Source organism: Cyprinodon variegatus, unplaced genomic scaffold, assembly GCF_000732505.1.
Source record: "Cyprinodon variegatus isolate N-32 unplaced genomic scaffold, C_variegatus-1.0 Scaffold941, whole genome shotgun sequence".
Classification (NCBI taxonomy): domain Eukaryota; kingdom Metazoa; phylum Chordata; class Actinopteri; order Cyprinodontiformes; family Cyprinodontidae; genus Cyprinodon; species Cyprinodon variegatus.
The window spans coordinates 34,920-51,363 of NW_015151394.1; the positions used below are offsets into that span (position 1 = coordinate 34,920).

Genomic DNA, 16,444 nt, shown 5'->3' on the forward strand with positions numbered 1-16,444 from the left:
AAAGAAAAACAAGTAAATAATAAAATAAAAGCCTCAAAATCAGTATTTTGTTGAATTACACATTTATTTGCATCTTGGCATGTGCTTCCAAATTGCTTTTGGACATTAGTAGCCAGAATGAATTATTCCTCACTTGGATTTTAACATTTATTAGATTGTTAGATATAAATTTTAGAGAGAACGATGCAAGGGTCCCATTATTTTTTCCACAGCTGTATATGATATGATGTTGGTATTGTATTGTAAGGGTTGCATCCTGCTGTAAGCATGCAGAGAAATCAAACGCTTGAGAGAGCCGCCATGTGCAGATAAACAGCCAGTCTTCAGCTTTTAAGTCTGCAGTGCAGTCTGCATGCCTGCCTCACTCTTCACTCACTGAGCCAACCAGTAATGTTTCCTCCTGCCCTCCAGGGGGTGCCATATCTGGGATGAGGCCCACTGTAGCCGCAGTGAAGGTTCATCTGGTCCCCGCCTACTGGTACTATGTGTTGGTTGGAGGCAGCGCGCTCTTGCTGTTGATAGGTGTGACTGTGACGATGATTCTCTGCTGCCAGCGCTCCCATTGGATGAGCAGGAAGAGCAACAGTGGCCACCACCATCACCAGCATTCAGTGATGTACCACAACAACCAAGCAGCCTATCAGGAAGCTCCAGGGAGCTACTATCAGTGTCAGAACCCCAGCTGCAACATGTTGTGCAGCACCAACCAGAGCCTCCTTTATCCAGGAACGGATTCAAGCCAGGAGCCGAGGCTCATCATCACGCTGGAGAAAGATGAGAGCTACAGCACCCGCTGCTGAAATGACTGGGATACAGTGAGACGTAGCGCCAACTGGATGAAATGAGCAAATGCAGAGCTGGATGTGTCTGATTCTTTCCTTAAAATAACAAGGAACTCAGCATCAACAGCAATGTTCAGCAGTGGGGGTGTTCACAGTCAAAGTGCTTCAGGCCCTCTTCTCGAAAATGGAGCGCTGTACACCGCTGGATTGGCCGCTTTACGTGAAAGTCGTAACCGTCAGGATGGAAAAGCTTTAGTTTTCAAGTTCAAATGTTCCAACATAATGACTTTTGATGTCCTTTGTAGTTGCCAAGTGTACAGTAAACCAGCCTGAAGATTGATCGCATCGTCGATTAAGCAAATCACACATGAATGACCTAACAAAATTGTTGGAAAGACTTTGCATGGATATGCAATTAACAATGTCAGTGTTCCTGTTTTGTCAAAAAGGTTCACACACAAGTATGGAGGATGCATTTGGTTTTAGTATTTCTTAGGGTCTTAATGAAGCTGCAATTCGTTGTTTTCCTGTGCATCTAGGAATCTTAGGGACAGGACAACAAAGAGAGGAGAGTTTTGGTGTGAAACAGGTACTGAGCTTTGAGGTGATGAATCATGCATTAGAAATGCCAAGCGGCAAATGCACGGACAGTCTTTAAAACCTTTTAAGCCTCGTCTTATTTTGCTTTTTTTCTTCTGTCCATCCCACCTTGGATATGCCTTTAATAAAAGTGCTTTAAAACCTTTACCTCATCCCCCATAGGCTGAGGTAAGGTTCTAGTTTTAAATCTAAATGATGATTATTTCCTTTTTTTGCCTGGATCGTCTGCCTGTTGGTCATCGTTTCAGAGTAAAAGTCAAAGATCTTAATACGTTTGATGGGGTGAATGAAACAAATAATCTGAATGCAAAGGAATGTTTTAATTCTGTTTTCTGTGCAATGATATGCAACAAACCTAATAGGTATTTTGTAAAATTCAAATCCACTTTGGATGGTCTGCTTTAATTCTAGAAATGAGACCAAACATGCTGTGATGAAAAGAACTCTTACTCATGTAGGTTGGATGTCCATTAAAGATTTATTTCTAAGAGCCAGCTGCTTAAAAAAAAACCCATCTTAGTAACAATGAAAAAAAATCCTAATTTCTTAAAAGCTTTAATAGTGACTTTCTGGTAACTAAGAAATTAAAGTGTCTGTGTGTTCGTCATTGAGAGCTTTTTTCTTATTATCATTCAAAGATACCTACCAACCTTCCTGTCTTATTCAGATGAACATTGTTTTGACAAATTCCATAGGATTTAGAGAAAGTTTCTATATACTGTACAATCTTTGCTACAGTTTTCATACGATAGAGCAGATCCCAAGCATGTGCACCCATAAAATTATTTTTGTGACATTTTTAAAGCTCTTACATGTCCTGAACAATTTAACTGAAAAAACAACATATTTGCAATCTGGAAAAGGTACAAACGTGTGATAACTTGGTTGGGTCGGCATTTTTTTATCCATTTTGATCATTCAGTCTTCAGTATTGCACATCTTGTATTGGCGAGATTTAAGCACTCAGCCGTGTCTAAGTTCTCCAGATCTATCATTCTAATTTAAATCTATTGATTGTGAGGACAACTCATGTCTAAACAAACTCATTGGTGTATAGGACAGTTTTCTATGTCAGAAAAGACCTCCATCCTTTTCCTTCTAGACATATGGAGAATAGAACAGACTGCTGTCACAGAACCAAACCAGGACTTTTTGCAAATGCATCTTTTTCAATGTTCCTGAAAACCTCTGGGCAGCCGCCTTGACCACTTTTAGTCTCTTCTCTTCCCACAGTTTGGAGAAATGCTCAGGATATATAATCTCACCATCATCCAATATTTTATTCAACTATTAATTGAATTTTTTTGTAATCTGATTGATACCTTTGAACACTAAACCCCATTAAATCCTCTCCAACTTTCAGCGAGCAGTGACTTTAGCTAAAGGGTGCGATTGTTAAAATGCCATAAAACCTGAACAGCTAAACTTTAGATGCATTTAATCAGATGCACTGTAATTTAAAAGGATTTAAACTCAAGGAGACTGAATGCTGCATCAAAAGTTGGTTCAAAAATCAGCAACCAGGTTTTTTGCACCAATTTATTTTCTTTACATTTGTTAATCTAGATTGCATTGTTGTATAAAATTTTCACCTTTCAATGCATATATACTTTTTGGATTATTTCTTCGATGAACTTTACTCAAAAAGCTTTACCCTCCTAGATGATTAGTTGTTAAGCCGTATCTGCATTGTTTTGATTGAGCACTTTTCTTTCAATTTTACAAGTTATGGATTATTTGTTATATTTTCTGTGATGTTTTGAAATACTTGCAAACATTTAAGAAACCCTTCATTTTTTGCACGAAGGGCTAAAAACGTTTTTTTATGACAACTTGACTTCAGTAGTTCCTGATTTCTATTTATTTCATGTCACTTCTTAACAGCTGAAGCCATTTGGATTCAAGTGTTTGATTCAGATAGCAGTAAATCATGAAGCGAATTGATTTTTCTGATAATGTTTTAGCTGGCAAAATAGACAGTTTAATGTCTGTTTGAAATGTCTGCAGTTGCAATCAGTGTCCCACCATCTTGTATCTTCTGCTACAATCCTACACCACTTTCTTCATGTCCAAATCCCCCCCTCCTTTCTGTATCAAAACCTCTTTGTTCCTATTCTGATACCTTCTTATACTGCAAATCCTCCCAGTATAAAAAAAAAAAAAACACAAGAGATTAAATGAGAGGCAGTGATGGAGGGGAGCAAAATCTCTCAGAGGAGAAGGGCCCATTAAGCGAGTCCCCTTTTTTCCTCCTAAGAATGCTCCCAGAGATGGAAGCAGATGAAAGAAAGGGAATAAAGGATAGCTGTCCATACTTTCTAAAGATAGATTTTTCCTTTTTACTCCATGAGGGAGACTAACGGGATGGCAGGTTAGGGGATTGGATTGAAGATGGAGGCCAGGTCGTTTCAAAAACAAGAGTAGAAGAAAGAAGTCTTTTGGGATAACTGACAGAATGACAAAGAGCTGCAAAAGTATTCATACCCTTTGACTTTTTTGGCATTTGGTCACATGACATAAAGCGTGAGTGATTAGATTTATGATAGATCAACACACTTTAGCACATCCTTTACAAGTTCAATGGACATATACATGGATTTAATGTTTTATGCATATAATTATCTGTTTTGACTAAGTTGATTAGTGCTTTGTTGTTGGTTGGTCATATAAAATTTTTATCAAATACATTAATTTGTTTGATAATTGAATGAAAAAAATGAGTAAAGATTCAAAGGGGTTGCAAATAACTGTGAGACACTGTGATTCACAGACACCAATATGTCCTGTAAAAACAAATTATATAGATTTCCAGCAAGCTCCGTAAACCAGTCAGTTAAATCATTGTTTTATGCATTAGTTATTCTCTGTATCGACCTATTTCATCTTATTGCATATCAACAAATGCAGATTTGTGCTTCAGTAAACAAGAATTTTGGTTATTTTGTGCTTGCATGTCCATTCTCTGCCGCCCCAGCTCCTCTTTCTTCAATTTCAATCAACTTGTGCATGATTTACACATTATGTGACTCATTCCAGCAGCCCAGTGCCATAACCTAATCAATGTGAGTCCGAATTCAAACCGAGGAATGATATATGACCATATTTATGCTGTGCTACCCATGCACTTTTCTATTTTCATTCATCCTCACTGAATCAAACTTTTTAAAAGATGTGGAAAACATTTCAGAGTAAGCTTTTAAATCAGCCTCACTTCCCTCCATCATGGACTACTTTGAAGCCCTTTAATATTCCTAATTAGTTAATGGAGCCGATTGCATTCACAAAACCCTGCAGTCAGCATTTCTATCTTCCAAGGCATCTATATATTTTTTCTCCTCATTCCAACTCCTTCTCTTTTCTTTCCTGGAGAAACATTATCAGAGCGAGGACTCTAACAGGTCTTCAGGCTCCAGCCTGAACAACCAATGGTGGCAAAGAGCCATCCTCGTCTCTGTCTGAATTAAAAAGGCCCCCTTTTTTTATTTTTCTCTTCACTAATTGAAGAGAGGGGAAAAATGGGACTAAAGGGAGTTTTAATCCCCCCTCAGATCCATGTGATAAATCTTCTCAGGATTCCAGCCTGAGGGCTTTAAGCAGCATCATTAAGATGGTGTTCAGCGGTCATCTACAGAGTGTCCAAGCTCCTTCTTCACTGGTCTTATTTTTTTTTTTTATCACCCTATAAGGGATGTCATGTTTTGTTGTCCACTATAGTTTTATTTGATTAAACTTAAAAGAAGTTTAGACTTCATATCGACTGTTGTTGGGGGCGAGGGGGCTTTTAAATATTCAAAAGACAGAATAACTTTAGAACAAAAACTGATTTCAGAAACGTATTAAAAAACACTATGTTTATAAAGAGAAAAATAACTTTCTGAATATATTTCTCTTTATCAAAATATTTGAGGGGCTGCTGGTGTCAGATAACTAGGTATTTCTAAGAGATTTTTTGTTTGTTGCACGGATAACCGATATCCGAATTCGAATGGTCTCTCTTTTTATCTTTTTATCTTAATCACTCTATGAGCTCTTAAATGCACCAGTCTCTGCCAGTGAAACAGGCCCTCAGCCTGATTCCACTTCCACCGTGCCAACAGTTGATAGAGTTTAAGTTCAAAGCATCATTTTTACTTATCAAAGCGTTTTCTTTTTACCTTTTATGACCATAAAAACTTTAAAATTGTGATGAATGCGAATACTTTCATGTTTGCAGGAATAATCAACATAGTACTTCTTTCATTTTTTGTTTGACATTTTATCATGTCAGCTAAACCAGATATATTTTAAATCCTTGTATTTATCTACTTGTTTCCAAATTGTGTTTTTCAGTTTCGTTTACTGAGTTAGAGAGTTTATTGTTCACAGCGAGGTACAAGCAATAGTGACGAATTCTTAAAACTTTAAAACAGATTATGTCATTTTAAAAATAAGATAAAAATACATCCATGATTTTGTTTTTTTGTTTTGAATCTGTTTAAAGAGAAAGTATAGTCCTGCAAGATGATCTAACAGATTTATGTAATGTTTAGCTAAGTCAAGCTGTGTCCAGTTTAGGCTCACTCTTCATGTTGTTCATCCAACCTACAGTAATTTCAGCCACAGTTATATTACCAGTAATAAATCATTCTGCCTCTGTTTTTCCTGCTGCTATCATTACTGGTTACTGGCTGGATTTTGCAATTTTGCAGGGAGTCGTTTATTTCTGCTCAGCCATTTATATTTAGCTCTTGTCAGTGGTTCAAATATGGTTATGATTGCCATGTTAATTTTAGGCCTTTAATCTTTTATTTTTATCATTATTTTTGGTATGATGAATGATTATTAAATTAACTGTTGAAATTATTATGAAAACATATATTATACATATATGCCTGACTTATACTTACAAACGTTTGTCAGCATCATCTTGTACAGTAACATGTCTTTTTCTGGTTCAATATTAGAAGGCTTTTTTTTGTCTAATTCATAAAGTTAATTTAAATTCTAGCCCACTTTTCACTAAGGTTGAGGTCAAAGTTTAGCATTGGCACTTGGACGTGTAATCTTAGACTGCTTTATGCATTTAAAAACAAGTTCTGCTTCTAATCCAGATGAAACCAAAATTGCTTCCCCTTATTCTGTCAACTTAATGATTGCTATTGAAGTAGAAGAATTTGGAAAATGGAAATAAAGATACCCTTCCTCTTTCTCTTCCATTCAGTTTTTTGCAATGTACCAGCTTCAAAATATAGTGAAACAAGCCCATAGCATGATGTTGCCACCACCATGTTTGAAAAATATGACAGTCCTCCCTTTGACTCCACCAAACTGGTGGTACATGTCACAAAGTGAATGAAATTATAGAAAAGGAGAACATTCAAAATTATCGACAACAAAACCAACATCCAGAAGGTTAAAACATCTAACATAAATATGAGGAAAATGAAGCCTAAGGCATCAAAACTGTTTTCAGAGGAAAAAAATCTAGTAAGTTCTGACCTCAGCCATTTTGAAATTGCGTAAAGTATGTTTACAGGCCAAGCCTGTGCCAGGAAATCAGACCACCAAATTCACCAAAATATTCAAATAAGGGATCTTAAAATCCTTAAAACCACAGATAACTGCTAAATTCATACAAACTTTATACTAGAACTGTAGATGTAAGAACTTTTTAACAATGGTAAAACAATTAATTACTGCTGCAGCACAAAAGGAAATGTATTTGCACATTCTTTTGTTTTTCACGTGAGAAAAGTTTACAGTTTTCTTTGATTTGTGTTTGACTTCAATATGTTGCACTTTTCTTTTATTAAATATTAATGCATGACCCAGAAAAGCAATGCAAAGACTCATGTTAGAAAGAGGAATTTTCCCAATCTGACTGAATATCTACAGGTACATCAGGGTTAATCCAGGGGTTTGCTTTTTGTTTTGTGCAGCTTTATATATGAATTTTAAGGTTTTATGATTTATATGATGTTTTACTCATATTTCATTCATGAAAAATATGACACCAGGTGTCATTTCAATGTTTTAATCTCTCTTTTCAGTTTGATGAAAATTTGAAGGTTGCAGTTTATTGAATCTACAATATAAAGATGTCAAACTTGTCTCAAGGATGAATGACCTTATATAACTGAGGAAATGAGGCTCTGTTTTCTTTCTGCAATAAATTAAGTTTTCGCCACCTGAATATCTATTACAGTTACTGGTTATAAAGTGCTTTTGGTTCCTAATAAATCATTATCAGTGGCCCAGATATTGCTCCTTTTTTTTCTTCAAATCAAAGTGAAAATGAACTGAGCCTTTACAGTAAAGCCTCGTTCTGGGAAAAATTGTAACTTAGCTTGTTGAATTTCTCTGGTTTGGTATGAAAACAAAAACTGATTGTGGTGAATGTGGTAGTAATAAAGTCTTATTTTTTCTACAAAGAAGGATTGTGTGTCTTTTTCCTTTCTGTCTTCACACACTCTATTTATCTATTTATGACTTAACTTTCATTTATAAGCAAATTAAAAAGATCTATGATGATAATCACTATATAGGGACTGGCCTGCTTGACATACGTATTCTTGCTGAGTCGCTGGAAAATACTGGGGGATATTTTTTTTTCCTTCGACAGCCTAACAGAGACTGGAATTGGTTTTTAGAGAGGATTTGTTGTTTGATCTCTTCACAAAACTTTAAACAAGATCACTTTCTGTTTGAGCCGAATTTACCAAGAGATTTCCATCTACAAATGTAGCTAGTGTTTGCTGACAGCATTTTAGATGGATTGATGTTATCAGGGCATGATCTAAACTTTGGAGTAAGAAAGGATGGTGGAGATTAATGCTGCTTTTCTTTCTGTCTCTGTAATAGATCAGAAGGCTAAAGATTTCGGAAACGATCCTGCTTTCAATCACAAGCAGCACATCAATGGAGGTAAGGTCCTCTCCTCTCACAGCCAGGGGCTACACTGTCTGTCTCACCCAAACCCTTCAATAGAAATACATCTGTAAGCAGAAGCATGCCTGTAGCTTTTCTTTATACATGCAGTTCCACAAGAAATGAGCCTGTGGCGATAGTCAAGCAGAGTTTGCACTGAGAACAATGTTACAGAGCTTTAAAAAGGTTTCTCTGAATGTCTTTGTTTTTCACGCGTTGATGACCCACAAAGAATGACACAGCTTACTCCTGTACACGTAGAACATGACTGTAACAATCACAGCTTAGAAAATCCCCGCTATTCCTTGATTTTTCTCGCTTGTTTGCTTACTGTCTGTCTGAAGCATTGCTCTGAGTGGGTTTTCTCATAAAGTGCTTAAAAAGAAACATTTGCATAAATGTTTTTACACATAGTTAACCAAGAATCTTACTGCATCATTAAAAAGCTGTTCTGACATTGATGGAAAGCCTAAACATACATTTAACAGAAGTATTATGAAAAAATTATAAATATGTAAAGCTGCAGTCTTGAAAAAGTGTTTATGCAGTGTAAACTAGTTTAGATGCTATTACAGTATATTAAACTTAAGTCAATTTTCTTTGAATGTTGTGAAACAGAGACAGACAGGACAGCACAGTTTTCATGTTAATTCAGTTTTCCGTTATATTCAGTATCTTTTAGTCTGATACTCCATAATAAAAACAGATGCAACCAAATTACTATGTAAATATCAGTAAATGTGCAAATTAATTTCAGCTGTTCTATGAAGGCTTATGAAGTTCACTGGAGAATATTAAAGAATAAATGAAATTGGCAGACAAAATGTATGGAGAAGAGTTATAGCATAGCTGGAGCCGAATGACACCTGGATATTAACCCTAAACTAACAGGCTGAGCAACAACAACAATAACAAAGAAGCAGGCATGAAAACCATAGTAGCTCTGGAGGAGCTGTAGAGACTCACAACTCAAAAGTCTGTTCATAGGACAACTATTAGCCGTGACCTTCACAAATGTGACTATTGAAGAGAGGGGAGAAAAACATTCATGATTTTTAAAAGAAAATATGTAGTCCCTTTTCTAGTTTTTCCTAATTCCAGATAGAGGATGGAGCTAATTTGTGGAAGATGGTTCTACAGTCAGAAAGAAATTGTAATGTGTAACTGTGCAGCCAATATACTACATGCATGTCTTAAAACGAGTGCAAACATGTTTTTGTGCACAGAGTAGACGTTAAAGGAAGGTGCAAAGTGATTGATTGTTTTTTTTTGTTTTTTTTATGCAAATCAGAATCTAATGACAAAGCTGAGCAAATTCAAGGATGATGGATATGACAATGAAACATTTCCCACGTGCAAATTGATTTTCCAAATTGGAAACCCCACTGGTTCTGCAGTTTTTGCATCTTTTTTAGTACTTGTGAAAGTCGGCTACAAACTGACCGCTTAAAATATTTACGATGACCACAAAAATAAAATGACAGAGGAGGAAGAGAGATTCTGGGTGTGAAGAATTATATTTATTAACAACAAAATGTTGTTAATAAAGAAAAACATATTTACAGACTGGCTCAAATTAATGCAGCAGGATGGTGGACAATCATTGTGCAATTAAACCAAAACGAAAATGGACAAATATTATGGCATACTTAGAATATCAAAGGATTCCTTCTATCTCTGTTTCCAATGGTTGAACCACATCTCTCTTTCAGGTTCACTCTCAGATGGTCAGTAAGGAAACCAGTCTGCTCATTTTAATGGGCAGAACCAAATCGGTTTGCACATCTTCACATCTGTTCAGTAAAGTTTGTAAATCAACCATTTATTGCACATTCTTAAAACAAATAAAAGTGCAATTGAAAATCAGGTCCTAAGTCTCAATAAAGTACTTTGAAGTTTGAGTTTTAAATGGAAAAAACAAATAGAAATACTGAGAGTTATAATAATTTGTAAGGCAAAGTACTTACATTGGTTTTATTTTTTTATGCTTTTTTTCAAAGTGATTTCAGTGATATATAATAAGGGGAGTCTTTGCCTTCAGTTGAGTTTCTTTAAGTGTCAAAACTCTTTTTCCTAAACTTCCTCTTTTGTCTCCAGATTTTGTCTTCTCAGGTTGGCCATCCTCCTTCTCCACCCCATCCTCTGACATGGACCCCTCCTCTGTGACGCTGGTGTCAGAGAAGGACAAGGACAACGCCTGGCTGTACACGCTGGACCCCATCCTCCTCACCATCATTGTGATGAGCTCGTTGGGCGTCCTGCTCGGAGCTGTCTGTGCCGGCCTGCTCCTTTATTGCACGTGTTCGTATAGCGGACTTTCCTCACGCTCCTCCACGACGCTGGAAAACTACAACTTTGAGCTATACGACGGGATCAAGCACAAAGTGAAGATAAACCAGCAGAGGTGCTGCTCAGAGGCATGAGGAACGACAGAGATCCCCTAAAGATTTTCTTTTCTTATTTCGACACAGACATGAAAAAGAAGCACTATCTGAAATTTCCATCCCTGCCTGAAATCTTGCTGTTCCTTTGCTCTGATGTCAAAAGGGGTTAACTCTGAACTCTCCATGTGTTGAAAGGGGGGGGGACATTTGATCTCGCTCTGAGGTCTAAACCAGAGGAACGTCTGATCGCAGTTTCCCCGAAGCAACTGAGTCCCTTTTTCTCCTCTGCCTGCAGGAGAAGCCCTGCTCGTTTCTACAAGCCTGTGAATGAATGATTGAATGAAGGAATGAAAATAAAGAATATAAATGACTAAAGTACCATAAGATACAGCCCACCAGACACTGGAATAAAGCTGCAAAGGAAGTAGACTTCAGCACCCATGACAATCTGGACATGTAGACAACAAACGGCAGCACAGTCTGGGGTGTCCTGGTCAGGACATTCTGAACGGTACTTTGCAGAACTTTAGATTTTTTTCCTCTCATCTTACAAGAAGAAATGAGTTGCAAAAAAAATCTCAACGTTTCTGCTTCACATTTCTTGCAAAGACTTCTCCAGTTGTCTGTTTTAGTGTGGGCGCTTCTGACTCAGATCAACACATATCAATTAAATGCCTATGATTCTAAATAGCTTAAAAAAATAACATCTCAAAGAATCAAGATTTTTTTATGGTAAAGGAAAGGAGGAAATTTAAACCCTTATTTTGTTTCTGGAAGTTTCTGGTATGAGTTCTGTGAGTTTTAAACGTCCATAAGCCTGCCATGTGGCGCCCGCTAGCTCCTTCGTCCGCCTTTGGTCTGCGCTTTGTGAAACCAGTGGCATAGAGAAGTAATGGTGACTGTTTTTGTTATGTTTTAGACTTGTGTCTACTTGGATGAAAAAAAGATAAAGAAAAAGCAAGCTTCAGTTCGTAGCAGCCCTGTAGAGCATATGATCACATTTTTCAGACCTTTCTTTTAGAGTTTTGTTGGACTTTTAGCTGTTGCTTTAGTCTTTTAACTATTTTACATTTCCCATTACAGATTATCAATCTAAGAATAGGGGAGAAGTTATACATGGGACAGAAAATCAGAGTTTTATCAACAAAAAAAGCTAACATGATGTTATGGAGTTGTGCTTTAGATTCAAAATTCTAGAGTTTGTTTTTTGGTATCTATATTTCTATATTTTTTTGATTTTCAGACTGTATGATGCCCAAATGATGGACAGACACTGTGTAAACAAAATGTCAGTAATTATTTTATTGCAACCTATGGATTGCCAAAGAGCTGTGTATGTGCTCGGTGGGTCTGAACAAGTGTTAAATAAGGCTGGGTGGACTGAGAGTGATGAATTGAACTGCTGTTGAAACATCATTCTCAATCCAAAGAGGCCTGATTTTTGGGGGGGGGGGGGGTGATTGGGAATCATACTGTTGACTTCTTTAGACACACAATCGAGCCTTAAGCAAATTACAGTATACGCTGTATCGGAGGACAGCCATTAAGGAGGGCCAGTGCTGCTGGAGAGACTGATAATTCATATGAGACACATATATTTTCAAAGACACACATCTTAGTACCTCTTTTTCAGAACTTTGTGTTCCTCAGGCCCACATCTGAACTTTAAAGGGGTGAGTTTGGTTTGTTTGAAGCTGTGCAAAGTAGGTAGGAGCTGCCAGCATCTTATCAGCAGTGGCAGCAATCAGAGTGATCTCTGTTTTAGGGAATCAAATAGAAATTCTCACAGTGGAGGGAAGATGGGTGATGTAACTTTTTTTTTTTACAGTAACAATATTTAATTGCAATTTCCTTGTCATAAAAGTAAAAAAAAAAGAATCATTTCTGATGTTGAATCCGACACACATTTACTATTACTACTAATTTGATCTATTACAGAGAAACACTGTTAAGCTCAAACACAGTATTTGAGGGTGCAATTTCAGCACCATTACTTACTGTACCTTTACACTGCTGGTAATTTAGTAACTTTATTGGGTAAAAAATGATGCAGTTTGGTGTTTTCGACCAGCAACCAAAGGCTAGTTTCATACCCACTTTGACAATCAACAATTGAAAGTATATTTCTAATCAACACAGTCTACTGTAAAAAAAAAAAAAAAAATGTTATGTCACTTTAAAAATATTTCCCCCCAACAGAGATGCTTCTAAAAACCAGGCCTTCTGCCGGTATGATCTGATGATGTCCTTTTATCTCCCAGATAAAGGAGCATTTACCTCTTTCTAGATTCAGTTTTTTATGTCCTGTTTTTATCGATATTGTTTTAGACCAGATCAAAAGAAATTCATGTGGCAGATGAGGAGCTTGATATATTTTGGAGCTATTACTGGCAATTTAAATAATTTTCAGTCAAGAAAGTCAACAAAGGCTAATTATTTAAATCACAGCATTCAGAACTAGAATGGAAAATAAATTAGTTAAGTTTAGGCATACATTATTTTCCTATGGATAATTTACGGTCCATGGATGGAAGGTAGTGTTTTTTAGCTCGACCACAGAAATTCACTCATGATTCTCCAAACTGAGACAGCTCTGATTGCTTCCTGGTGCACATAAGACGCCCACATCTTGTCGTCACTCCACACAACTCCACTTCAAACACACAAATCATGCATCCATCAGAAACAAAAGATAAAACCATAAACTACTTAATAATTTGAACCTCTTCCAAGGTTTTTGGTTCTTGTATTGGCGCATCTTTCAGTTTATTTCAGGTGTGGTATATGACAATATACGCTCAAAAAAAAAACCACTGAGTTGACCAAAAAACAGTGACTTATGGTATTCTTCACCTTTGAAAGAAAAAATGAAATTTGCTCAACATTTTATTAGCTAGGAAAAACTTCTCTGATTTAGCATCCGGTTTTATTCACATGAAGAGCACATTACAGCCTTTTTTCTTGTGCTGTTTGGCTAGTAACAGAAAATTCAAATGAGGTGCCTTTAATGATGTTCAAATATCACTTTCACAGTTAATTCATCTACAAAATAAAACAGTACAGTAATTCTGACCACATTTGTCTTTTAAGATTTCATTCTTGTTTTAGGAAGTTCATAAAAATTAAGAATAAAGCAGAATATTGTACAGTTTTTCTTAGTTATCTAAGATACTATTTATTGCTGTCAATAAATGTCTAATTAATAGAGATTAATAATGTCAAAGGACAAAAACGTGATTAATCCGCTTGAATAGTTAATTAACTTTCTCCCAGTTAAGCTAAAAGACTTGGAGGAATTCACAAATGGGTTTTCGTAACACCAATGCCATCAGGAAAATAAGGACAAATCATGGAAATCATGGATGCAAATTGGAAAATATTCCTGAAAATTAAATATTCTACCATAAAACTCTACATATGTATCAAACAGAACAAAGGGAGTCATCAAAGGGATATGCTCTCTATTTTAACTATAAATGTGTTTAAGGTCCGGAAGGAAATTATATGTCATTTCTTATTATTTAAGAATATGAAGCGCAAGAAAAAAAATTATTAGGTTGATGGAATGAAGGCATAACAAAAACAAAACATTGTACCATACAGCAGGGTTTGTTTTTCAAATAAAAATAAGATGATGGTGATGGAGGAATAGGAACATGTTCAGGGCCGGTCACAGACCTCGCCTTGTTTTTCTCTCTCTTCATGCTCATGTTTAACTCTGCTAGAACATCATCAGATTTTAAGTCCTTCAGAGACTCTCTTTGCTCTCTGGAGCCACTAGGATGCGAGTCACACTGCTTTCAGACAAGTGGAAGGGGCGGAACAAATTTCATTTTTGCCTGGGGCCCATTTTTCCTTTGTCTCTGACTTCCTCTCTTGTCTTCTCACTGTCATAGGCATGCGGTAGCCTTGAAATGCACACTGTAAACATAGTTTTGGAAGGTGTTTAATGATTGCCAAAAAACAAGGGAGAGAAAGAAAAAGGGAAAGAGATTAAGAATTTACAGTCCATCGATATTTTTATTTTTATTTGGACCTTTTTCCAAGTGCCTTGGAGCTTTCTATCTTTTTTGATCTCTGACTCTTTCTCTTTCCCTGCTGATGTCTCACTCTGACTCTTCTCTTTTACCCGATGCAACCAAAACATCAATGAGTGAGCAGTGAGTACATGAGCAAGGTTAACCTGCTCTGTCTCCTGCTTGACTGTTCTTTATTTCCTTCTGAACATCCAGATAGTTTTACCTCTTCTCTCTTTGCAGGCTACACACAGGCACACACATTTATGCACAACTGACTGACGCAAACACAGTACATTATGACACACCGACGGCACTGGCCAGAAACTAAACTCTTTGTAGACTTTGTACAGAAAAGTTTCTTTTTTTAATGTTATTATTATTTAATAAAGGCTAAATAACAAGTAATCTGACTGCATGTCCTTATTTTGTGTGTTTACTATTAATTGACATGATGATTATATAGATATACTGCATTACAGACTATAGAAATCTGCAAGTTGTGTGCCTTTGTAGATTAATAATTCTATGTTTTTGCAACCAAGTATTGGTAAACAACTTACCATAAGGTTACTGTATTCATCAATTTTACTGTATCTTATCTGTTTATATTCAAAACACATAATTCCAAGGCAGTCAGACTTCAATTTCATATCTAATTACAGTGCAATCATATATAGATTCAGATGTGTCCCCATCTTATCCAGTATGTCTGCCGTAGCACATTACAGTACTCAGTTCATCACTTAATGCCAACTTATAGTTATTTATCTTAGGAAACCAAGCAGCATGCATTAAATCAGCAAACTTGTCATTTATCTCAAGCAAGTAAAAAGAAACTACGGTGCCCTTGAAGTGTGAACAGCATCAAACAATATTTAAGGTCAAGGTCAACTTTATTTCTATAGCATATTTACGACAACAACACTGCTGCCAAAAGTACTTCACAACAAACATATAACAGCAAGGAATACAATACAAACAAGGCATAATAAACTGTAGTGTCAAGAACAAAGAAACCGAAAATACATATAAGAAGCGGTTTAATGAAAATTTTTTAAAAAGACTCTGCAAACGTGTGCGTTTTAAGGGAGGATTTAAAACACCTATGAGTCGGGGCCAAAGCGGATGCTGAGGAGCTGATTGTTCTGCAGCTGGGGGGGCAGCAGCGGCAAAAGCTGTCTCCTCTGGTTTTCATGGCATAGACAGACAGGAGCTCAGACTGATATAGAGGTGACAAAAATCTAAATAATCAAATTTTTTGAAGTGGATTCCATGGCAAACAGGGAGCCAGTGCATACAGGAAGCATAGGTGTAATGTGCTCCCGTCGTCTGGTGCCGGTCAGCAAATGTGCCGATGCATTCTGGACCATTTGCAGCCTGCTTATGGATGCCTGGTCCAAACCACACTATAAGTGATATTAATCTACTGGAAGAGATAACAGTGGGAAAGTGGAGACATTGCTGACCCGTTTGGCTATTAAACAGCAAGTCGTTCTCCCTGTTCTAGTTTTTTCAAAAACATGAAGGTTATTAATGCCCTAAACATAGCTGCTTGGATTGAGAATAAATTTAATCTCTAAAATAGAGTCTATAGAATCTCTAGATATTGATGCCTTGCAGCTGACATCACAGACATATGAATCTAGCCGTGGCCATATTGAGTACCTGCCCTGGTAGGTATGGACACCATGGTTTCCATATATGTTGCCGTGTGTGACAATAAAAAAGGTGACCCTAATATTTCTTTCCTTTT

General features: G+C 36.6%; 1 protein-coding gene across 1 annotated transcript in view; it reads left to right on the forward strand.

Annotated features, from left to right (window-relative positions):
- LOC107100167 (neuropilin-2-like) overlaps positions 1 to 15,090 on the forward strand; it is a 49,060-nt gene extending 33,970 nt beyond the window's left edge. The window contains exons 7-8 of the mRNA XM_015398557.1: positions 8,223 to 8,285; positions 10,386 to 15,090. Of these exons, the coding sequence (XP_015254043.1) occupies positions 8,223 to 8,285; positions 10,386 to 10,711 (389 nt within the window). The 3' untranslated portion in view covers positions 10,712 to 15,090. The remainder of the gene's footprint in view (positions 1 to 8,222; positions 8,286 to 10,385) is intronic.
- The last annotated feature ends 1,354 nt before the right edge of the window (positions 15,091 to 16,444 follow it).